At 39.2% G+C, this 26,726-nt stretch overlaps 1 protein-coding gene across 2 annotated transcripts in view; it reads right to left on the bottom strand.

Annotated features, from left to right (window-relative positions):
* Seipin (lipid droplet biogenesis associated protein seipin) overlaps nt 1-26,726 on the bottom strand; it is a 250,872-nt gene that overhangs the window by 64,120 nt on the left and 160,026 nt on the right. For both annotated transcript variants that reach the window (XM_090375568.1, XM_090375569.1), the window contains one exon: nt 21,418-21,515. In XM_090375568.1, the coding sequence (XP_090231694.1) occupies nt 21,418-21,515 (98 nt within the window). The remainder of the gene's footprint in view (nt 1-21,417; nt 21,516-26,726) is intronic.

Here is a 26,726-nt window from a genome sequence, read left to right as displayed (position 1 = left end):
ATACAGTAAAATGTCGGTTATCTGAAATAATTTGAAAAGCTGATTTTCTTAGTTTTTTAAAAATTTTTTTTTTTGTTAACGGTAGTACAGTAAGTGTCGGTTATAGTGATCACATTTGCAAATTGAAGTTTGATTCTAATAAGCAAAAGATCGAGTTTACTACCCATTAAAACAGATTGTACAAACAAAAAGCCCAATAAACTGAAAACTGCAAATTGTTTTTATTGTTTTAGGGTCATGACCTCTAGAATAACTGACTTCGGGATAACCGATGTTTTACTGTATATACGTTTGGTGGATGATCCGATAAAGAGAAAAATATCACAGACTACCGGGAATTTCAGATTAGTTTAGCTCCAGATTCGGTAAGAATAATATCGGCCAGAAACTGTGCGATTTATTATTATTATCATTATTTTATTATTTTTTTTTTTTCAATTTTTTACAGTAAATGTGAATGAAATGAAAAAGCATAGTTTTAACATCGCAACAAAAAACGGAAATTATTAATAGAATTAGAAAAGGTGAAAATTTAGCAAATCTCTCCAAAGAGTTTAGCGCGGGGACTGCAACAATTTATGACATCAATAAAAATTCCAATACTATAATAGAATTTGTGTCGATTATGGATGGTGAAGGAGGATCTAGCAGGAAAAAGACTATGTCGAAACCTGAAAATGCTGCTTTAAAGAATGCACTTTATTTGTGGTTTCTTCAGAAGCCAAGTTTAAGTGAACCAGTGCCTGGCTCAATGTTGTGTGAAAAAGCACTGGATTTTAAAAAAAATCTAACTTTTTAATTTTAAAAAGCAATGAAATTTTAAAAACCAATGCATTGTTTGTAAAACATTTGTCCACATGCTCTAAAATTGTTTGTAAAACATTTTTTGTCCATCAAACATTATGTCAATGCTTGGAGCAACAATGGACGTGATACGAAGTACACTCGCATGTGAAATGTTACAGGTATGACAAAAAAAAAAAAAAAAGAGTTCGGTTAGAGAATTTTTTATGAGTGTGTTTTTTTTTTTTTTTTTTTAATCCATTATAAGTCATGTTTTAATTAATACAGTGGATTCCGGTAATTTGGGCCATCAGTTAGTTAATCAGGGCAGCCATTTATTTAGCACAAATCTTAAAGAACAGAACCTAATCAAGAAAATAACCAGGGTTTTCTCTGCTTAATTGGGACAACATGCGTTTAATTGGGGCAGGAGACCACAGCACTTGAGATTACCCTACGATTGTCTCTGACCATACCATATGGTCAGAGACAATATGGTCGGATTTCTGGAGGTCACAACCATAAAAACAATTAGCAGTTTCAGTTTATTGGGCTTTTCTGTTAGTGCAATCTATTATAAATGGATAGTAAATTCGGTCTTATTGAATTTGCGATAATACTGACAGATGGAATTCTGTGGGTTTTTATGTTATTATGGTGAAATGTGTTTCCCCTTCCATGAAATCTTCAATCATATAAAAAACATAAATAAATTTCCAGAATCTTCTCTTCATTCCTATTTTTTAAGCTTCCTAACTTGTTACTCCATTTTCACTTGCACATATCGTGTCAGTTGCAATTTGTGTGGGCCATGTTCTTTGTTATTGATTGTTTATTTTTTACTGTTTTAAATTTTAACCCCTCAACCAAATGTCAATGAACAGAAATATCAACTAACTAGTTAGTATGTACATATTACAGTATGTATTAATTAAGCTATGCGTGTAAGCATAAATTTATTTTTATTTTGCTAACCTGTGGAAAATATTCTTCTGATTTTCACATATCATTTAATTTTTTAATTAGTAAGATAATAAAGTGTAAATTTGTGCTTAATATATCTTTACTTTTATAGCCTGTGGATATATTCCTCCTATTTTCACTTATTAGAATTATGTTTAATAGAATTAAAATTCAATTCACAAATGTGATCACAATGATCGGCACTTACTGTATATTGAATGGTAGTTTACTATGGTTAGTCCATTGTAACCTGATTTGATTGTACAGAGAATCAATCATAAAGAGGGGGTCAACTGTATTTTTAACTATTTACGTGAAACTTTGCATAACTGGGGCAGCCGCTCAATCAGGCCAAAATGCACTAGTCCCGATGTGTCCCAAATAACCAGAATCAATTATATGTTTGTGACTAAAGAATTGGTGAAAACTTAAGTTGCTGAGAGAAGCAAAGTAACAAGACATGATAATGCATAAGTTATAAGAAAAGCAATGACAATGATTATATTGCTCAGTTTGTACCACAATTATGAAATGGAACATTTAGCTCACTACTGTAGCTTGATAAGGAAATGAATTTTGAAACCAAATTAATTGTCTTTACTGATAACAAAATAACAATTAGCCTGCTAATTACAGCAGATAAACTAAAAAGAGTAAAACTCAACAATTTTAAGCTTTTCTAAACATGAGTAGGCAACTAATCTTACTGAGAGAGTAGTAATGTTCCATCCACTTTACTGCTGTCATTTTATTGAGCAGAAATCAAAAATGTTTGTAAAAGGGAGTTATATTCTCATTACACATATTTCCATGATAATCCACATTCTTCATTTCTTATCTTGCATTAGTGTTGTTCAATGGGCTTCCAAAAGCTCCTTAGTGGTTTAAAACATAGACAACTGGAACCTTAGTCACACTTATCTCACAGCTGACCCATGATACTGATAAAGTAAGGTTCCAGGAGAAGAGAAGCCACCTGCTTCCTTTCAGTGTTGTTCTGCTTGTTCTTCCCCTATGATTAGCTCTTTCTCACATTCCAATTTCATTTTTGCTGACCCCAACTCAGCTTTTCAAATCTTTCCCTTCTTTTAGTTGTTTTTCCTCTCCCTTACTTTCTTCTTCTCCTTTCACCATCCACATTGGAACTGCACCATCCACTGCAACCAGCTAGAAGCATTCAGCAGGAAAAGCTGCTGGCAAACCATACAAAGTAAACAATCAGCTATATTGTGAATTTGTGTGGATTGACATTTCCTACAGGTAGTGATGCGGCTTATAACTTGAATTGCAGATCAAAATACTAGTAATCCATCTCGACATTCTAAAGTACTTTCATCAATTGTGTAAATTCAGTTGTTTTGATTGTACTGTAAACTTTGAAGTTCTAAGCGGGTGGTGCTGATAATTCAAGTGGTGGCCATCTTATTTCAGAATGGTGCATTAAAGTACTAGCTCCTCCATCTCCAGCATACTCTTGTAACTACTTCATATGTGCTGTGAATTTATCATAGTAAATTCAGATTACACACGAAGTAGTTTCCTATCTCCACCCCTTATTGCACTTCATAAAAGCATGAAGTACCTTTGTAGTTCTGATCCACTTGAACATGACCTATCATATTTCCCCTATATACACCAACTACATTAAAAAAAATGTCATCATTGTCAACTAAAACTACATTTGATACATATAATTTCTGAAGGGTTAAAACACCAAATCAATAACAATGACATTGTCAATGACACCAGTAATTTTTGAGGGCCAATTTTGCAGTATGGCAGAGTTAGTTGGTCTCAGGCAAGGGTCGCATGGTTTTTCCCTGTGGTTAACTGAAACTTGAGTTTTCAGTTAACCACAGAATACACACAATTTACAGACCTATTATATATGGCACAATATGTGCTAAGTTGCTGATGCACCTAAAACCTACATTAACCAACAATACCAGTTTTAAGCAAATAACAGTATATTCATTGAGAAAGTTTTTTTTATGTAAACTCCAAACACGAGAGGTATTAGAAGCTATAGTACTTAGTACCGTGTTCGGGTTGGTTGTGAGACGAAAGAAGATATTTGTTGACATTGGACTTGAACTACTGTAGACTGTAATTTTCAGGAAATACGTATGAAGGAAGGTTGTTCCAGAAAACGGCAGTTGAATGAATAAACGAGGAAGATGAAAAGTTGGTTCTGTGAGTTAAAAATTGGACAGTAAATAGTTGTTGGCTAGTGGCGGCACGTGTTCGGACTGTTTTGAAAGAGAGAGAGAGAGCAGAAATTATAGAAGCCAATTCAGAAGAACAGTGCCCATGGAAGTATCTGTAGAAGAGGCATGAAGCAGAAACAGTACATCTATGAGACAGCGAGTGAAAAGACACTGTCAGAGATGAATCATCAATTAACCTAACTGTCCTCTTCTAAATGGAATCAAGAAGCCTGCGAGAGGTTTTGGGCGCACCACCCCAGACGTGGGAACAATATTCCATGGCAGGGAGGATTTGCGATTTATACAGAGTGAGCAGCTGTTTGGAAGAAAAGTGACGTCGAGAGCGAAAGAGAAAACCAAGTTTTTTAGATGCAGAGGAAGCAATATTTGTAATGTGCTTGTGCCAAGAGAGATTAGAAGTCAGGGTAATCCCCAAAAGAGATATATCATTTTGCCTAGAAATTGGAGTGTCACCAAAGATAAGCTTAGGAGCAGAAGAATCCTTTTTGCGAGATATAAGACAAGACTGAGTTTTAGAAGGGTAGAAATCAACTAAGTTGTCTTTGCCCCACTGGAGAATTACCTGAAGATTGGCATTTAAGGAATTGGTAGCAGATTTTCGAGAAGTTGAAGCTGATTGAACAGGGCAAGGCAAGGTTTCTCAAAATGGAAAGTGGAATGCAATATGCTATCATCGGCAAAACTATGGATAGGATTTCCAGTCAATGGAAGAAGGTCATTAATATACAAGAGGAAAAGAGTGGGGGAAAGAACTGAACCTTGGGGGACACCGACATTAGTGGAGAAGTTCGAAGACAGAGAGCCATCTACCATCACCCTCAGTGAGCGAACAGAGAGAAAACTGGATAACCAATTACTAAAAACAGTTGGCAAACCATAAGATGGAAGCTTGTTTAGAAGACATTTATGCCAAACACAATTGAAAGCCTTTGAGATGCCAAGAGCAACTACTTGTGTTTCACCAAACCTTTCCATTCAATTAGTCCATAAATGGGTAACATAAGCCAGAACATCATCAGTGGATCGACACTGACGGAATCCATACTGGTGATCGTTGATCAGATGGAAGGTTTCTAGGTAGTTTAAGAGTTGGCGGTTAATTGATTTCTCCATTACTTGAGAAAGAGTAGAAGTAATTGCAATGGAACGATAATTGGATGGGAGGGATTTGTCACCCTTTTTAGGAGCCCATCAATACCAAATACAGAGGATGTGGAAAGGTTCAGAGAATGACCACTGCATATCCCGGAGCAATATGGCCTTAGTTGCTAATGCTCCTAAAAAAAACCAAAAAACAAAAAAAAAAAAAAAAAACCCCATTTTAGGAACTGGTTGGATATGAGCAAATTTACAAGCAGAAGGAAAAACACCTTTGGAATAAGAAAGTGAAAAAAAAGGCGGCAAAGAATAGGAGTAAGTTCAGGAGCACAGGTTTTGAGAACAAGTGGTAAAATACCATCGGGACCTGGAGCTTTCTTGGCATCAAGATTCGTCAAAATCATTCTGACATCCTTTTGACGGAAGACCACAGGAGGCATTGAATGGAGCATGTTGGGAATGGTGGGAGGTGTTTTACCAAGATCATTAATATGAGTTGGAAGGAAAATGGAATGCTAGCAGGTCGGCTTTATCCTTGGCTGAAGTGACAACAGAACCATCTGGTTTGGACAGAGGTGGGAGCAGAGATGGGCAAAAGTTGCAGCCAATAGCTTTCGCAAGGGACCAGAATGCTTGGCTACCATTAGGGCAAGAAGCACGTTTTCTACTCTTAGCCTGTTAAAACTCTAGTTTGGACTGATTAATAACTGCTTTACAATTGTTACGAGCTTTGGTGTAGGCAGAAAATGAAACTGAAGAATTAGAAACAAGCCAATTATGATATGCAACATTCTTCTCTTGAACAGCCTTAGCACATTTATTGGAAAACCAAGGTTTAGATAAAGGACGAGATTTTAAAGTGGAGTGTGAGATATAGGATTCCATTCCTGCAAGAATAATTTCACTGACATGATCTGAACAAACGTTGACATCAGAAGTTTTGAAACAGTAATCCGACCAAGGGAAAGAAATCTCGCAGGTCATCCCATTTTGCATTCTTGTAATGCCAAACAATAGGAGGATGGAACTAACCATGAGATAAAGGCTCCATTGGAGAAGAGACAATCACCAAGTTGTGATCTCAAGTGCCTAAAGGACCTCTCACTTTGACCGTGTACTTAGAAGGGTTGTTTGTGAGAAAAAGATCAAGCATGTTGGCTGTGATTTTGGTAGTTGTTGGCGCATCGGCTTCTGTGGCCATATTGCACCTCCCAAGGTTTTTGCAGTACTTTGATCCAAGCCCGAGGCGGGAATCGAACCCGCGACCTTTGGGTTGCCGGGCAGGTACTTTACCCACTCGGCTAGCCCGGTCGGCTCGTGTTGGCTGTATGATTAGAATTGTCCAGTATTCTTGTAGGTAAATGAACAATCTGTTCAAGGTCATTAGTAATTGCAAAAGCCTCAGCATCTCAACCAGCTGGGTTGGTGTGACTCTGAAAACGGAAACCAGCTGGAGTTGTGAATATTAAAATCACCAAGGAAAATTACCTCACTCTTAGGAAAGCTGGACTGGAGAAAGTCAAGTTGCAAAAAGAGGAAGTCAAAAAGCACCAAGTGATTAGTGGAGTTGGGAGAACAGTAGAGACAACAGATGAATTTGACACAATGAGGTAGAGAGATTTTAAGCCGGAGAAGGTCAAAGAGAGGAGATTCCAAATTGCCAAGTCTCTGACAGGGAATATCAGAACGGACATATGCACAAGTACCACCTTTGAGGCGAAAGGAATAATACAGTGAATAATTTGGGCATCTGAGATGAGTAGTAGTTGAATCAACCGAGATTCTGTCAGAAAAAGTACATGGGGTTTGGCAGACTGCATGTGGAAATGGACATTGTTAACATTAGAACTGAGACCACGTATATTTGGGAAATGAATTAGGAAGTGCTTGGGAGGTTTAGATCTTTTTGCAGATAAGCTTGCTCTATTAGTTCGACAATTCATGGTGTATTCAATAGTAAGAAAAAGTGGGTGGGACATGCTGTATGAAGTAATGAAATTTTTGGATATGGCGTACACGTGGTAAAAATATACCCAGATCCTTGACATAACGTGGCCTCGACAATGCTCCCTGCATACACACTACTCGGACTCCCTCCAGTCACTATCTGGCAGAGTAGAGGTAGCAAGATTATACACTAGCTGATCCAGAAGCCTCCTAGAGAGTAACCAATAGGTTCGGTCCGGTGTACTAACCAGCGGCCGGCCTGCGAACACCATTTTAGAGCTGTTGTTGTTGTTATTTGGTTTTTAGGAGCATTAGCAACTAAGGCCATATTGCTCTGGGAATATGTGGTGGTCATTCCCTGACCTTTCTGCATCCTCTGTATTTGGTGGTGACGGACTCGAACCCCGGTCTAATCAAGAAGCGTATGCTACGCACTGCTGCTCCTTCCCACCTGGCTATGGAGGCGCCGTTTTAGAGCTGTACCCTCGAAATGTAAGGAATATTGGATCTTGCCACGATTTTCATCATAGCCTCAAAAGTCATCAATCATACTGCATGATGGAAGAGATAGGGAAGGGTTGACCAGAACTTAGCTCTAGAGACTAAACATGGGTTCCATCACTTCAAGCCTCCAATAAGCAAAGTGGTGGTATTGCACCAGTTGATGAGAGTCATCTACTGCCTAGTAACATAGAGGGGCGGCATTCCTCCATGTGGTGTGGGCACCACACCTCAACCTCTGCTTACGTTGGTTCACACCTACGTGGTTACCCACCATGTACTTGTGCATGGAGGTAATACCCAGGATTACTAACAGTCCCACCATCGTGAAGGTGCAAGCAGAGGATTTGGCTATCACAGACCGTCCAGACTTTGCCGAAATTGTGTCCACTTGACTTGAGTATCACCCGAATATCAGTTCCATCAGCGTTTTAGACTCCCAGATAGCAAGTGCAGCTTGTCTCACAAATCTGAGAGAATGTCTGCGACAACCTCAAGGACCATTCCAAGTGATTGGAAGAAATAGCAAAACTCCAAAATGTTTGTGAGATGATAGGTCTCCTTTCAATCATAAAGTTATCACAAAACAGTATACAGAATGATTACGAAAATTTCAGAAGTTAAACTCCAGAATGCCAGCAAGACAATGTCTCCTACTGGCTTAAACTTTCCACAAGCTGAAATGATGAATTTAGAGAATAATAAAGTTGTCTACCTAATGGGAGTGAAGATGGAATTTGTGCATTATATAAAAAAAGAACTTTTAAGTCATGAGAGAGAGAGAGAGAGAGAGAGAGAGAGAGAGAGACTATCTTGATAGACTTTTTCAAGATTTATTTCCCATCCAGTTGGGATCAGCAAGAATATCACATGTACATTATTCTTAATAATTCGCCATAACAAAACTGTTAACAGAAGTTAAGGTTCAAATGGCAACAGTATCACATGAATTTAATTTCTGAAATATGACAATTACCTCATGCTTATCTGAAAATGTGTATCTAGCATTACTGTTGGAGGGGAGGGGTTGAAATATGTCTCCCTACTGTATTTAATACATATTCAGGTATGGGACCTCTTTGGCTACTTTATTTGACAAATAAAGTTTAAAGAAAATGGAATGGGACTTACTGCATCCCTAGAAGTCTGATATAGAGTCCATATATTTTTTTCATACATCTCATATATCTTCACTCAGAAGGCATGAAATTCCATATGTGCATTATACATCATGCTTGCTCAAACTAGTCAACTTCATAATGTTTATGGGCTGTTTTTAACCCCACCTCACTCCCTCCCACCAATCTGCCTCTCTCAAGATGAGAACATGCCAAAAACAACTGAATCTGGACTGTTACTGGAAAAAGTCACAAGTGGAGTTACAACATGTATACATGACAATCAATGCATTGGTGATTTTTGGGAAATTAATTCAGTTTTGTACAGAATTTTATATTATTCTGCAAATATCTTAATTTTGAAATAAAAAAATATATATTTTTGAAATTAAAAAAAAAAAAAAAAATATATATATATATATATATATATATATAGCAGAACCCGGATAAGAAGTTTTCCAAGGGACTGAAGGTTTAGGACTTTTTACAAGGGAAAACTTCTTAGAATGGAAGATGTCCTAAGGGTATGAAATATTAAATAAAAATTAAAGATACACATACATAAGTTAAAGATCATTTTTAAGTACTATTTCAAAATTTATAAATATTTTACTCTGCCTATGGGAAACATTTTTAAACTATGGATTTCTAATTGCTTAACATCCAACATACCTTAAAAGGCCACAATTACAATAAGAAAGAGCAATAATCCACTAAGTAACTCAGAACTATTCACAACCATCAGAATTTATCATGGTTGATGTATCCAATTATGGATATCGATGAAAACAATTGCAATATGTCACTTGCATTATATCGAAATGTTTATACGAAAAAGATTTTAGTACTTAAAGCCTCACACTGCGGAAAATTCACTAATCGAACAAGTTAGTGCCAAGCATCATTTTAGGTAGTACATTACTGACTGAAGTAGGTGAAATGGCATCATTTCTGTTATATATGATATTGTGAATGTCTTCATAATGAGTTGCCCTGATATCGAACTACCTCGAATAATCTATGCTTCGACAGTGGATTCTGGGCAGATACCACCACCCCTTGGTGATATCCGTCAAAAAAAGTAACATTAGTCTTCTCCACTGGCAAAGCATTGCTTATTCGAGGTAGTGCAATATCAGGACAACTCATTGTGAAGGCACTCACAATATGAGATGTAACAAAAACAATGCTGTTTCACCTACTTCAGTGATTTACTACGAACTAAAATGATGCTTGACACTAACCTGTTCAATTACCAAAATGTTTATATTGTCTTGATATTTTTTAAAATTAAAAATAAAGGATTTCTGTATTTAAAAAACGTATCAAGTGAGAAAACTTCATTATTAATAAGTAGACTGATGTCACTTATTCTCCACCGAGAATAAGTGACATGCCATTCGTGTATTAAGAATTTGCAGATAAAATAAACCACTAGGTGGCAGTGATCACAGTGTACTGATGTGGGATTCACTTAAAGATATAATTACCATCAGAGGTAAAGGAAAGGGTTTTTGCTTCCATAAAAGGTGAGTACAGTGGTCTCAGACAGTTTTTAAATTCTGTACAGTGGAATCAACTGACGATGTTACCAACAGTAAATTCTAAGTGGGAAGCATTCAAGGAATTAATCGTGGAAGCTACTAAAAGTTTCATACCTATTAAGAAATACTGTTCAAGGTTTAGGCCTAAATGGTTATCAAATGAACTAATGAGACTCGTGACAGAGAAGAAAAATGCATAGGATGCATATAAATTATCAAGCAACTCAGAAGCCTATGGCAGATTATGAGAAATCTTTGGCAAAGGATGCTAAGAAAAACAGCAAGGATTTCTTTACTTATATAAACTCTAAAGGGAAGGGGATGAATCTGATTGGTCCACTTGATATAGATGGTTCAACTATTGATAGCAAACAAACTGAATGAGTATTTTGCTTCTACATTCACACATGAGGAATTATTAAAGTTTGAAAATGGCAGATGGTTATCAAATTGCAGCAGGGTGCTTAATAATTTTGTAATAACTGAGAGCAAAGGGGAGGAGAAATTGTTGAAGTTAAACATAAGAAAGGCACCTGGGGTGGATGGAATCTATCCAGTTATATTAAAGGAGGCGGCAAAGCAACTAAGCAAACCCTTAGCCATAATTATGAGAGCATCCTTGGACTCAGGGGAGGTCCCCACGGACTGGAGATGTGCAAATGTGTCCCCAATTCACAAAGGGGGATCGAAGGGTGACACGAGTAATTACAGACCAGTTAGTTTAACTTCTATTCCGGGTAAAATAATGGAGTCACTGGTTAAAGATGCATTGCAGGATCATCTAGACAAGACTGCAGCAATAATTCAGACACAGCAAGGGTTTGTTAAAGGAAAGTCTTGTCTGACAAATTTCATTGGTTATTATGATGTGGTTACAAAGGAACTGGATGCAAAAAATTATTTTGATATCATATATTTGGATTTCAGGAAAACTTTTGACACTGTTGCGTATGGAAGACTACTGCACAAATTGGAGCAGAATGGTATTAAGGGTAAGTTGCTACAATGGATAAAAGGATGGTTGAGTGGGAGAAGACAGAGGGTGGTAATCGATGGGTGCTGCTCTTCGTGGACTAACTAATGTTATTAGTGGAGTCCCACAGGGTTCGGTGTTGGGTCCACTGTTGTTTTGTATATTTATCAATGATATTGATGAAGTAATATCAGGCTTAGTGTCGAAGTTTGCAGATGATACAAAGGTTGGCAGGGTTGTTAATGACAGTAATGGCAGTGTGCTACTGCAATAAGATCTAGATAATTTGAGCAGATGGGCTAGGAAGTGGCAACTGAAGTTTAACCTTGACAAATATGGGTAGAAGTAACCCCAGAGAAACGTACCAACTGTGTGGTACTACACTTAAGGTGGTAGAAAATGAAAAAGACCTGGGAGTAATTGTGCAGTCAGATATGAAGTTTTCTGAGCAATGCAGACAGGCTGCCAGGGCAGGTCATGGGGTTTTGTCAATGATAAATAGGAATTTTGCTAGCAGGGAAAAGGAGGTGATTATCCCTCTGTATAAGGCAATGGTCAGGCCACGCCTTGAGTACTGCGTACAGGTCTGGAGACCTCATTTTAGGAAGGATGTAGATTTACTTGAGCGGGTACAGAGAAGGGCAACAAGATTGGTGAGGGGAATGAAGGGATCCTCTTACCAAGAGAGGCTTAAGTTCTGCAAATTGCAGTAGCTGGAGACTAGGCACCTGCACTGTGATCTGATTGAGGTGTATAAGGCCTTGAATGGGTTGAGCACGCTGAATTCTGATGGGATCCTTCCACTTGTTCCGATTATGAACCTAAGGGGGCATAAATTCAAATTAAGAAAGGACAGATTTAGAATAGATGTGCGGAAATTTGCCTTTAGCCAGCGGGTGGTTAATTGCTGGAACAAACTTACGTCTGTCGTGGAAGTTGATAGGTTGAATAAATTTAAGGAGGAACTGGACAGGCATTTGGAGAGAATGGTGTGATTTTTTTTTTTTTTTGGCTGATGCCGCATAAGCTCATACACTTGCTTTCTTGCATCACATGCCACTACTACTACTACTATTTATTAGTAGGTAAGTAACTCCGCCAAGGACGGTCCCAAACCTGGCTGCGAAAGGAGGAGGGTGGTCATCCTGCCGAAATGACCAGAACCGGGGAAACTAGGCAAGAAACCACATGGAATTTGGAACAAGCTCTTTCAACAATGTTACCGCATCCGGGTCAGCCGATGCGCGAGCACTGGGGACCCAGGGTGCCGATGTGAATTGGACCACTGGCCACAGCATTAAGCTAACTACGCCGAAACGGGCAATTAACATTGGTGAATGGAATGTTCGGACGGGGCACCACGTTGGACAAAAGGAAATCATCGCCCAAGAACTACTTAGGTGCAAGATATCAATCGCGGCATTATCCGAACTAAGGCTCACCGGGTCTGGAACGATGATCATCCAACCACCAGCACCTAGTGAAACGGTTACGCTATTCTACTCTGGTGGTGAGAAACGAGAAGCAGGAGTGGGCTTTATGGTCGATGTTCAGGCCACCAGTAGTGTGGTCGCTTTCCAACCAATATCGGACCGCCTGGCAGTCCTTACTGTCAAGGGCACCATCAAGATCCATATCATCTCCGCCTATGCACCAACTGAGACTAGCCTGGACCCGACCAAAAATGATTTTTACAACCAGCTCCAACATACGCTGGATTCAATTCCACAGACAGAAGTGATCATCCTCGCAGGTGGCTTTAACGCCCACATTGGTGTGGACAGATCTGGTTGGGAAACAACAACGGGCAAGTTTGGTCATGGGAAGATCAACGACAATGGACTACGTCTGTTGTCCTTTGCCGCATCTAACAACCTGATCATCGGAAACAGCCATTTCCAGCACCCTCAAAAACATCAACTTACATGGCGAAATCCATCTGGCAAGGACTCAGCAATCCTGGACTACATTTTGATCAACGCCCGATTTCGCTCATCACTCATGGACGTCCGTGCCATGAGGGGACCTGATTGCAGATCTGATCACTACCTCATCCGGGCAAAGGTGCAGCTCAAACTACGACATGAAAAAAGGTCATCTCGGTCAGCCAAGCTGGACTGGAGGCAACTAATGAATGCTGCCAACAAACAGGCATATCAGATCGCCCTATCCAACCGCTTTGAGACACTGGCCGCATCCGAGGATATAAATGAAGAAGAAAAGCAGATCTCTGATGCCATCCTGGAATGTGCCAAGCCCCTATATGCCCACCTGCCCGACGCCGAACACTACCATGGATATCAGATGAGTGCCTCGACCTCGTGGACAAACGGAAACAGGCAAAATTGGTCAACTTTGAACGGTACCCGGCAGTTATACCGAGAAGTCCGACAGAGGATGAAAGCAGAGAGAAAAACATACTGGAACCAAGTGGCAGACAATCTTGAAGAGGCGGCATCCAAGCACGAGTACCACACTCTCTACCCTACCCTCAGATGTCTGAGTGGAAAGACCAAATTGACTAGTGACATCAAGAACGCTGATGGGACCTTCGTGCAATCACCGTCCGAACGCCTGCAATGGTGGAGTGAATTCTTTAAAGCATTGTATAATCACGACCCACCTTAGCGACCACTAGCAACCGCACCACCGATCGATCCCACTGAGGTCTCCATGGTCGATGTCGAGCCTACAGTAGAAGTGAAAGCAGCCATACAATCCCTAAAGAATGGCAGAGCACCAGGAGTGGACCAAATCACCACAGAAGCGATCAAAGCCAGGGGAGATGTACTGCTTTGCCAACTACATTCACTCCTCAAAACCATCTGGTGCACTGAACAAATTTCGCTAACATGGAGGAAAGCCATTATCGTGCCAATCCACAAGAAAGGTGATAATCGAGATTGTAAGAACTACCGTGGCATTAGTCTCCTTTCCATCATTGGAAAGGTCCTTATGAAGATCATTCAGTCAAGGCTGCAAAAACATCGCGAGCAAACCAGTCGAGAAGAACAGGCAGGATTTAGACCCGGGCGAGGATGCCGTGATCAAATCTTCGCCGGATCCTCTCCTCCATCAACTGATGGAGGAGAGGATCCGGTGTGGACAGCAAACCGTCACTGTTTTTATTGACTTTAAGTCTGCTTTCGACTGTGTCCACCGGCCCGCCTTATGGAAATTACTAGAGGTCGAACATGTACCTCGAAAAGTCATCACACTCCTCCAAACTGCATACAATGGTTTAACCAGCCAGGTGCGCATCCAGAACGATTTATCTGAGGAATTTACCATCCAAACTGGAGTCCGCCAAGGAGACGTGCCCCCCCCCCCCCGGTTGCTTTTTAACATCGTGGTCGACGCCATTATGAGGCAAGCATTCAGGAACAGACGGGGTATACAATATGGCAAGGATCACTATGTGACTGACTTGATGTTTGCCGACGATAGTGCTATCTTTGCCGGAAACGATGCTGAAGCCACCGACATCCTCTACGACATTGCCCGCATTGCCCGGCCATACGGGCTCAAGATCAATGCTGATAAGACAAAGGCCCCGACAACAGATGGGTTGCAAGCCATCATCTATCTCGAAGGTGTCCAGATCGAGCAAGTGCAGGACTTTAAATACCTTGGGTCGCTGGTCCAGGAGAAGAAAGTTGCATCCACCGTGGAGATCCACAGCAGAACTGGACAGGCGGCCACTGCGTTCGCCTCGCTCAAATGGTGTCTGTGGAAGAGGACCAACATTTCCTCAAAGACTAAAATCCGACTCTTCCGGACTTTGATCCTGCCCATTCTCCTTTACGGATCGGAAACATGGATTTGTCTCAAGCTAGATTTAAACAAACGAGGTATTCCAAATGCGATGCCTGCGGCAGATCCTGGGCATCTCACTTCGCGACCACATCACTAATGATACCATCCACGCCAGATGCCAACAGCAACCAACCATCGCCGACCAAATCCAGAAGCAAAGGCTTAGATGGTTTGGCCACGTATGTAGAATGGGCGCAAATAGAATACCATCCACACTCCTTTGGAGACAACGACCCACCCAATGGAGCATTCAACGGACCGCACCTAGGAAAATGACCTGAAGAGCCGACGTCTTGACCTTAATCAGGCCAGGACTGATGCCATGGATCATAATGCATGGAAGAACATCACAGAGCAAGTCCGAAACCCTGCGGCACCTACAGCAGCGTACTGGTTGCATGGCCAACCACCTCGTCCAGCCGCCAGCTAAGGACCAAAGAAGAAAAGAAGTAGATAAGTACAATATCATGGCAACTCATTGTGAAGGTATTCATAATATGAGATATAATTAAAACATGCCAATTTAACTACTTTGGTAGATGGCTACGAATTAAACTGATGCAATTGCACTAACCTATATGTTAAAATTCCATTTTCAGTCTGAGTTTGAAAGGTTGAACATTCCTTTTCAAACTCAGACTGAAAATGCAGATCACTAAAAATCTTAAGTGAACTGCATTCACACATGAGGAGTTATTAAGGTTTGAAAATGGCAGAAGGTTATCAAATTGTAGCAGGGTGCTTAATGATTTTGTAGTAACTGAGAGCAAAGGGGAGGTGAAACTGGCAACTTTTCAGATTGAAGCTTTGATATAAATATTGAATCCCACTTCCATATGCTTTCCAGCAGAAAAGATTTATTTCAGTTATAGTTTTTAGTATTGCTGAAATGCCAACTTCAACAGAAGAGTCAGTAACCAAAAAAAATTGCTAACCCCTCATTAACATTAATCAAAAATATAAAATGTTTTTACCAAAACTTACTCCTTCACATTGTTGAAAAATAAACTACAAAAAAACTCATCCTCTGATGTTCATTTGTGATAAGCCAGTTCTACAAGTAAAACTGGCTTATCACAATATATCATATTGCATTTGTGAATACCAATACTAATATATCATATTAGTATTAATAGTGGCAAATGACACAAGAAAGAAAACTTAGGCAGTACAACAAAACCTGTCCATCTCATATCACCTGTCCATCTTCTCTAGGAATTTGTCTGGTTCTTCCCTAAAATTATTCAAACTGTCCAATTGAACTATTGAAACATTGATGGAAACTTAGTTGCAGAAGACTAGGGAAGAAGAAAAAATTTTTTCTGGTGATATTCTTTCTAAAGGAGTAATACATGTGAAGCACATTGACTATATTAAAAAATGTGCCCTTTCAAGCAGTACAGTAGAAAATAGCATCATGGCGCATCACAATGAATGGGGCTCTTGAAGGTAGCAACAATGATTATAGTTACTATCCTTCCACACCAAAAAGATGTGGTCTCTATTCAATTCCTCGCCAGCAAAAATAGAATGATTCTGGTCTGGGTTCAAGTCCCATCAACAATAAGTGGAGCCCTAATGGGCTATTTTTGAAACAAGGTGAACAAAAATGATCTGCAGTTTCAAAATTTATTCCAGATAAGTCATAACAAAGCATAAAACAAATAAATGGAATTCCTTTTAATCTATAATAAATTTACATGCTTTGCAATAACTGTTCAGAGTTTTACTGGCTCAAACTAACTTCTCATTGTGTTATGTGATGAATGGATTTACCAAGTCTTAAACAATTATAAAATGCACTGTTTGCTTGATGTTTGCAGAGCAATCGGGTACGGGACTTGATACTGCCATGGGGGATGTCTTTGTGTGTGCGCGATGCAAGGAGTGTATCGATATCAGGCAACAACTCAGCGTTCTTGTGGGCTTATATGAGAGCTTGAAGGACAAGGTGGATGCCCTCGAAGAAACTAAATTGAGGGGGCCCATCAAGCTCTCAGCTGCCCACATCAACGCCAGAGCTTGCACTTGGGCATCACGTGACACAGAGACAACCCCCAAGGCAGAATGCGCTGGTCCCAAAGGAACTAGTAGTTGTTGGTGACTCTATTGTCAGGGAAACGGGGAACATGCTTTGTAAAAAAGATAGGTAGAACAGGACCAGGGTATGTCTGCCAGGGGCAAAGGTTGATGACGTTGTAGAGCAAATATCATCTTTTAAGGGCACAAAAGGTGATACAGTTGTACACGTTGGCACTAATAATATTAAGAGTAGGAGACCGGCAGAATTACTTAACAAGTACAGGTCACTGTTGAACAAAAGCCGAGAATTAGGGTTGAATTTGAAAGTGTCTGCAATTCTGCCCAGACACGATAGGAGGGAGTATATGATGAGAGCCTTGTTGATCAATTCGGCCCTGGAAAGATTATGCAAGGCTCAAGGGGTAGAATTTTTTTCAGCCTGGACTGTACTTGTTAACAGGAGAGATTGCTTCTACAGGGATGGAATACACTTAAATAGAAAGGGTGCAAGAATATTTGCTGATGCTATCGAGGCAGTGTTAGGTGAGTCGGAAAACTGCTAGCTTGGGGGGAGACAAAGACCAATAGATTGACAGTAGCCACTGGCAGAGGTGAAAGAGATTCTTGCACTGCTTCTATTAGAATGAGCAGAAGCCTGAAAAACAAGATGCATGGTATTTCAGAGACTGCTGGGAGCCATTGCGGTACAAGTAAACACATGGGTTGTGTTAGGGTAGCTAAGAATAGAAACAGGTGCAGGTATACTTGCGTGTACACTAATGCTAGGAGTTTAGTAAATAAATTTGATGAATTTGAGGTATTGCTCAAAACATCAAAGGCAAATATTGTTGGGATATCAGAGACATGGTGTCACACAGATATAAGGGATGCAGAACTGCAATTTGGGGAGTACAACGTCTACAGAAAGGATAGACAGGATAGGAAGGGGGGAGGGGTTATGCTATTAGTTAAGAAACACATAAAAACCAAGGAAGTCAAGCCAGTCGACATCGCTGGACAGTGCAGTGTTGAGTCAGTTTGGTGTGACATAAGCATTGGGAGATCAAAATTGAGAGTAGGAGTGTGCTATAGGCCTAACGACTCTGATGAGTATAATAAGAAACTGTACAGGGAAATAGTGGGCCACTAAATCAGAGAGTCTTATAATGGGAGATTTTAATTTCCCAGATATTGACTGGAATTTGGGGGCTGGTTACTCACACACTAGCAGGGCTTTTGTGGATTTATTGGATGATTGTTTTCTACATCAGCATGTTTGGGAGGCAACTAGAGGGAGTAATATTCTTGATTTGATTATCAGCAGTGATTCTTCATGCATTAAGAATCTGCAGATAAATGAACCACTAGGTGGCAGTGATCACAGTGTGCTGAAGTGGGATTTACTCAAAGAGGTAACTACCATTAGGGGTAAAGGGAAGGATTATTACTTCCGTAAAGGCGACTACGATGGACTGAGACAGTATTTAAATTCTATACAGTGGGACCAACTGATGATGTTACCAACAGCAAATTCAAAATGGGAAGCATTCAAAGAACTTATCTTGGAAGCTACTAGGCTTTACATACCAACTAAGAAATATTGTTCAAGGTTTAGGCCAAAATGGATGTCAGATGAACTAATGAGGCATATGGCAGAGAAGAAAAATGCATGGGATACTTACAAATTAACACGACACAGAAGCCTATGATAGATACAAGTTGATATGCAACCAAGTTACAAAGGAGGTTAGGCAGGCGAAGGCAGATTACGAGAAATCCTTGGCAAGGGATGCAAAGAAAAACAGCAAAGAGTTCTTTACTTATGTAAACTCTAGAAGGAAGGGGATGAATCAGATTGGTCCACTTGATATTGATGGGTCAACTGTTGATGATCCTGCTCAGGTAGCTAACAAACTAAATGAATATTTTGCATCGACATTCACACATGAGGAGTTATTCAGCAAGGGGAATGCCAGAGGTGTATTCAACTCTAGCAGTAAGCTACAGAATCTTGAAATAACTGGGAGTAAAGTGGAGGAGAAACTGTTGAAGATAAACACAAGAAAGGCACCCGGGGTGGATGGGATCTATCCAGTTATATTAAAGGAGGCAGCAAAGGAAGTAAGCAAACCCTTAGCCATAATTATGAGAGCTTCCTTGGACTCAGGGGAGGTATCCATAGACTGGAAATGTGCAAATGTGACCCCAATTCACAAAGGAGGATCAAAGGCTGACAAGTAATTATAGACCTGTGAGCTTAACTTCTGTTCCAGGAAAATTAATGGAGGCACTGGTTAAAGAAGCACTGCAGGATCATTTAGACAAGACTTCAGTTATAGCTCAGACACAGCATGGTTTTGTTAAGGGGAAGTCTTGCCTGACCAACTTGATTGGATACTATGATGCAGTCACAAAAGAACTGGATGCAGGGAATTACTTTGATATTATATATTTGGATCTTAGAAAGGCTTTTGATACTGTTGCACATGGAAGACTGCTACACAATTCGGAGCAGTGTGACATTGGAGGCAAATTGCTGCTATGGATAAAGGGGTGGTTGAGGGGGAGAAGACAGAGAGTGGTAATCAATGGACACTGCTCATCGTGGACTAATGTTATTAGTGGAGTCCTTCAGGGCTCAGTGTTGGGTCCATTATTGTTTTCTGTATTTATAAATGATATTGATGATGGTATAGCAAGCTTAATGTCCAAGTTTGCAGACGATACAATTGGGTTGGCAGGGTTGTCAAGGACACTACTGACACTATGCTGCTGCAACAGGATCTGGAAAGGTTGAGCAGATGGGCTGAGAGGTGGCAAATGAAGTTTAACATTGACAAATGTAAAGTACTACACATGGGAAACGGCAACCCCAGAGCAACGTATCAACTCTGTGGTACTACACTGACAGTGGTAGAGAATGAAAGGGACTTGGGGGTGGTTGTGCAGGCAGATATGAAGTTCTGTGAGCAGTGCAGACGGGCTGCAAGAGTAGCACATGGAGTATTGTCAATGATATACAGGAATTTTTCCAGCAGGGATAAGGAGGTGATTATTCCATTGTATAAGGCAATGGTCAGGCCACACCTAGAGTACTGTATACAGGTCTGGAGGCCTCATTTCAAGAAGGATGTAGAGCTGCTGGAACGAATACAGAGAAGGGCAACAAGATTAGTGAATGGAACAAAGGGGTGCTCTTACGAAGAAAGGCTTAAGTTTTGCAAATTTAAATTATGGAGACTAGGCACCAGCGAGGTGATCTGATAGAGGTGTATAAAGCCTTGAATGGTTTAAGCATGCTCAATGCTGATGGGATTCTTCCTCTAGCTCAGAAAAATCACCTGAGAGGGCATAAATTCAAATTGAGGAAAGACAGATGTAGGATAGATGTGCGGAAATTTGCCTTTAGCCAGCGGGTGGTTGGTTGGTTGGTGGAACAGACTTCCATCCCTTGTAGTGGAGGTTGATAGCCTAAATAAGTTTAAGGCTCAGCTGGACAGGTATTTTGAACAAACAGAGGGGTGAAGTGGAAGTGGGTTTTTTTTTTTTTTTTTTTTTTTTTTGGCTGATGCTGCATAAGCTTGCTTTCTTGCATCAAATGCCTCTACTAATGCTAATGCTAATTATTTCCATTAACTAAATTATAAAATACACATCAGGAAACACCCTGAAAATATTCACATACAGACAACAATGCAAAGAGGTGCTCTTGGTCTTTCATCCAATAAATGCATAATATATACTCTGTGGATAAACCAAATACTCTGATATTTTACATAGATGTTTTTACATAGATATTTTACATAGATATTTTACATAGATTGGGTTTTTTTTTTTTTTTTTTTGGCTGATGCTGCATAAGCTTGCTTTCTTGCATCAAATGCCTCTACTAATGCTAATGCTAATTATTTCCATTAACTAAATTATAAAATACACATCAGGAAACACCCTGAAAATATTCACATACAGACAACAATGCAAAGAGGTGCTCTTGGTCTTTCATCCAATAAATGCATAATATATACTCTGTGGATAAACCAAATACTCTGATATTTTACATAGATTCAGGAGAAAAACAAGTCCCCAGGAATAAGATCAAGGGGCTATAAGATGTGGGGAGGATGATAACTTTTGAATTCCATGGTCCCTCAATATTTTAAATTAGCTTCTATTCAAAACCTTACTATATTGCACTATGATGTCATTATTCAGTTAATGACTTTTCTTCTCACAAAAGGAAAAAAGGCTATAAAACCTCTGCCTGAAACTGTGAAAAACATTTACTTAGGTTATTTTTTAAATGCTGAATATTTGAATAAATTTTTGAAAAATGTAGGGTAGGCTATAAACATACATTAATTATAGACAGAATTTTAAAAAAAGCTATATGAACTACATTTGATAAGTGATAAAAAAATGATTACCTTAACCCAGTAAAATGTGCGTGTATTCGTAGAACAATAGAATAAATTTCAATTACTAAGCTGTGAATTTCCAAAGCAGCTCCGTATGCAGGCTTTTCCTACATGAATAAAAAAATATATCGTCATAAAATATTATTACTCAAAACTAAGTGAGAGGAACAAAACAAAAATACTGCACCATAATAAAAGTAAAAATTTTATCTGAAGTATGCTAGCTTAAAATAATATACAGGGTCCTTTTTCAAAAACAATTTGGTTTTAAAAAAGGAATGGCTACTGAGGATACTATTTATAGTATCCTCAGTAGCCTCAGAGAATTCAGGAGTCTGATTGGTGAGTATATTCTTGGATTATTTGTTTATTTTAAAGGAGCTTTTGACAGACTTTGGTGGGAAGGCATTCTAACAAAAGAATAAGGTTAACTGGCTATTCAGATAATTTGTTTTCAGCTTTCAGGAATTGTTTTTCTGATAGAGAAATCATTTGTAGGGCTAAATACTAAGATAAAGAGAGGCATGAACAGAGGTTGTCTACAGGGATCTGTGATAAGTTCCTTTGCTTGGAATATTGTATTTGGTGAGTTTTAAAGTAAAGAAATTGAGGAGAAAAAATTTGTAGCCTATGCTGATGACCTTGTCATTCTGGTCTTTGGAAACTCAAGGTCATTAATTTGAGCTAGAGCAGCAAATTCTCTTGAAATACTTATGGATTGGAGCAAACTTTATAAGTTACCAATCTTCTCACAGTAAGAAATCTTCTCACATAAATGGTGCATGTTGGGCAGACAACATGTATAGTAGAGACTTGCTAATTTTCATAAAATTGGACAAATGCTAATTTATTGTGATTTTTTCATGTAGAGGATCTGTGTTCTCATTTTGTATTTAAAATCAATCTTATGAATTTTAACAAAGTAGGATAGTATAGGCTATTAAGAAGTATTTTTGGAATATTAAATTTTAAATTTTAGAAATATATTTTAAGGCAGAAATTCTCTTATCTGAGATTTTTTCCTTCAGGAATGGCTGCATCCGGGTGAAATGTAATTAGAATAGTATTGAAATGAAATAAACCTAGGCTTTTCATTTATATCATCTTCAAAAGGGAGCGAATCTGCATCGTAGGCCGTATTTATAGCCCGGGGATGTTCCATTGCCGTATTTCAAAAGCATGGTGGTGGTGGAGGGGGGGGTTTGAGTAGAAGAAATGAAGAGAAGTAGGGTAGAAGGAAGATTTCCCCCACCCCAGAGGAGTGATTAGAATTGATTGGGGAATTAAAAGGGCACTCTAAATTTATTGTATGACTATTCATTTATCCCCATAGTGACCTATGCTTCTGGAGCTTGTGTACATAGTATTACAAATTCAGTTATTCAAAAATATTTGTTCCAATTCATTCCACACCGATTCGCTCTTCTGAGTACAACTCATGCTTGTCACACAGTTTCTAACGAAGCTTTGTAGGTGATGGGAAGGAGACTCCCTGTTAATCTGTAGAGTCTTCTTTTTTGGCACGGTGTATTTTGTTAGGAATAATATTAAATGTTACAATTTTGGGTATAATATCTTGCCCTGGTGTTAACAGATTGTATTCCAGAGTTAAATAAAATTTGGAAAAAAAAAAAAAAAAAAAAAATTGATGAATTATTATTTATATAATTTATAGCAACCTAGATGGAATAACAGTCAGAAAGGTAGATAAACTTATGTTTTTGATGAGAGTAAATATTATAGATGTGAAAAGAAAACCTTAGCTTCAATTTGGATTGAATGCAGTATTCCTGATCACTACAAATGGGTTTGCTCAAAGATTATGTCAGCTAAATTTGTCCTTAAGTGATCCCTGTACTTGTGAAGTTGAGACATCTGTTCATATATGAGAGCTTCCTGGATTCAAGGGAGGAAGGAACCCATGGACTGGAGATGTGCAAATGTAACACCCATTCATAAAGGAGGATCAAAGGGTGACAAGTAATTACAAACCTGTTAGTTTAACTTCAATTCCGGGGAAAGTAGTAGTAGTGGCATGTGATGCAAGAAAGCAAGTGTATGAACTTATGCAGTATCAGCCAAAAAAAAAAATAATAAATAAAAAAAAAAAAAATCACACCATTCCCTCCAAATGCCTGTCCAGTTCCTCCTTAAATTTATTCAACCTATCAACTTCCACAACGACAGATGGAAATTTGTTGCAGCAATAAACCACCCACTGGCTAAAGGCAAATTTCCGCACATATATTCTAAATCTGTCCTTTCTTAATTTGAATTTATGGCCCCTTAGGTTCGTAATCTGAACAAGTGGAAGGATCCCATCAGAATTCAGCATGCTCAACCCATTCAAGGCCTCAATCAGATCACCGTGCAGGTGCCTAGTCTCAGGCCACTGCAATTTGCAGAACTTAAGCCTCTCTTGGTAAGAGGATCCTTCATTCCCCTCACCAATCTTGTTGTCCTTCTCTGTACACATTCAAATAAATCTACATCCTTCCTAAAATGAGGCCTCCAGACCTCAAGGCATGGCCTGACCATTACCTTATACAGAGGGACAATCACCTCCTTTTCCCTGCTAGCAAAATTCCTATTTATCATTGACAAAACCTCATGAGCTGCCCTGGCAGCCTGTCTGCATTGCTCTGAAAACTTCATATCTAACTGCACAATTACTTCCAGGTCTTTTTCATTTTCTACCACCTTAAGTGTAGTACCAGACAGTTGGTACGTTTCTCTGGGGTTACTTCTATGCAGTACTTTAAATTTATCAAGGTTAAACTTCAGTTGCCACTTCTTAGCCCATTTGCCCAAATTATCTAGATCCTATTGCAGTAGCACACTGCCATTACTGTCATTAACAACCCTGCAAAACTTTGTATCATCTGCAAACTTCGACATTAAGCCTGATATATCTTCATAAATATCATTGATAAATATACAAAAAAACAGTGGACCCAACACCGAACCCTGTGGGACTCCACTAATAACATTAGTCCACGAAGAGCAGCACCCATCGATTACCACCCTCTCTTCTCCCACTTAACCATCCTTTTATCCATTGTAGCAACTTACCTTTAATACCATTCTGCTCCAATTTGTACAATAGTCTTTCATGTGCAACAGTGTCAAAAGCTTTCCTGAAATCCAAATACATGATATCAAAATTATTTTTTGCATCCAGTTCCTTTGTAACCACATCATAACAACCAACCAAATTTGTCAGACAATACTTTCCCTTAACAAACCCATGCTGTGTCTGAATTATTGCTGCAGTCTTGTCTAGATGATCCTTAACCAGTGACTCCATTATTTTACCCGGAACAGAAGTTAAACTAACTGGTCTGTAATTACTCGTGTCACCCTTCGATCCCCCTTTATGATTTGGGGATATATTTGCACATCTCCAGTTTGTGGGAACCTCCCCCGAGTCCAAGGATGCTCTCATAATTATGGCTAAGGGTTTGCTTAGTTTCTTTGCCACTTCCTTTAATATAACTAGATAGATCCCATCCACCCCAGGTGCTTTTCTTATGTTTAACTTCAACAATTTCTCCTCCACTTTGCTCTCAGTTATTACAAAATCATTAAGTATCCTGCTACAATTTGATAACCATCTGCCATTTTCAAACCTTAATAATTCCTCATGTGTGAATATAGATGCAAAATACTCATTCAGTTTGTTTGCTATCTGAGCAGGATCATCAACAGTCAAACCATCGATGTCAAGTGGACCAATCAGATTCATCCCCTTCCTTTAAGAGTTTATATAAGTAAAGAAATCCTTGCTGTTTTTCTTAGAATCTTTTGCAAGGATTTCTCGTAATCTGCCTTCGCCTGTCTAACCTCCTTTGTGACCTGATTACAGACCTATAGCTTATATCTGCTATAGGCTTCTGAGTCACTTCATAATTTATATGCATCCCATGCATTTTTTTTTCTCTGATATGAGTCTCATTAGTTCATTAGATAACCATTTAGGCCTAAACCTTGAACAATATTTCTTAATAGGTATGAAACTTTTAGTAGCATCCACGATTAATTGCTTGAATGCTTCCCACTTAGAATTTACTGTCGGTAACATCATCAGTTGATCCCACTGTACAGAATTTAAAAACTTTCCGAGACAACTGTATTCACTTTTACGGAAGCAAAAACCCTTTTCTTTACCCCTGATGGTAATTAAATATTTAGGCAAATCCCAAATCAGTACACTGTGATCACTGCCACCTAGTGGTTGCTTTATCTGCAAATTCTTAATACACGAATGATCACTGCTGATAACCAGATCAAGAGTATTACTGTCTCTGGTTGCCTCTCGAACATGCTGCTGCAGAAAACAATCATCCAATAAATCCACAAAAGTCTGACTAGTGGGTGACTGACCAACCCACAAGTTCCAGTCATTATCTGGGAAGTTAAAATCCCCCATTATAAGACATTCCGATTTACTAGCCCACTATTTCTCTGTACAATTGTTCAATGTACTCATTCGAGTCATTAGGTCTATAACACAATCCTATTCTTATTTTTGCTTTCGCAGTGCTTATGTCACACCAAACTGACTCAACAGTGCACTGTTCATCTATATCAACTGGGTGCACTTCTTTTTATTTTATGTTTTTCTTAATTAACAGCATAACACCTCCTCCCTTTCTATCCTGTCTATCCTTTCTGTAGACATTGTACTCCCCAAATTCCAGTTCTGCATTCCTTATATCTGTGGGACACCACGTCTCTGCTATCCCAACAATATCCGCCATTGATGTCTTGACCAAAACTTCAAATTCATCAAATTTATTTACTATACTTCTAGCATTGGTATACATGCAAGCATATATGCTCCTATTCCTAGTTACCCTAACACATCCCATATACCCACCTATTCACGATGACTGCCATCCTTCCCTGAAACTCCCAACACCCCTCGCTCCAGGTCGCTACTTATTCTAATATAAGTTGTGCAAGAATCACCTTCACCTCTGCCTGTGGCTACTGTTAAACTATTAGTTTTTGTCTCCCCCCAAGCTAGCAGTTTTCTGACCCACCTAACACTGCCTCGATAGCATCAGCAAATATTCTTGCACCCTTTCTATTTAAGTATATCCCATCCCTGTAGAAGCAGTCTCTCCTGTTAACAAGTACAGACCAAGCTGAAAAAAATTCTATCCCTTGAGCCTTGCACAATCTTTCCAGGGCCGAATTGATTGACAAATCTCTCATCATATACTCCCTCCTATCATGCCTGGGCAGAATTGCAGACACTTTCAAATTCAACCCTAATTCCCAGCTTTTTTTCAACAGTGACCTGTACTTGTTAA

This window comes from Mastigoproctus giganteus, chromosome 6, assembly GCF_048544385.1.
Source record: "Mastigoproctus giganteus isolate SK-2022 chromosome 6, ASM4854438v1, whole genome shotgun sequence".
NCBI classification, from domain to species: Eukaryota; Metazoa; Arthropoda; class Arachnida; order Uropygi; family Thelyphonidae; genus Mastigoproctus; species Mastigoproctus giganteus.
Note: the sequence above shows the minus strand (reverse complement) of the source record. Positions and strands in the feature narration are given on the sequence as shown.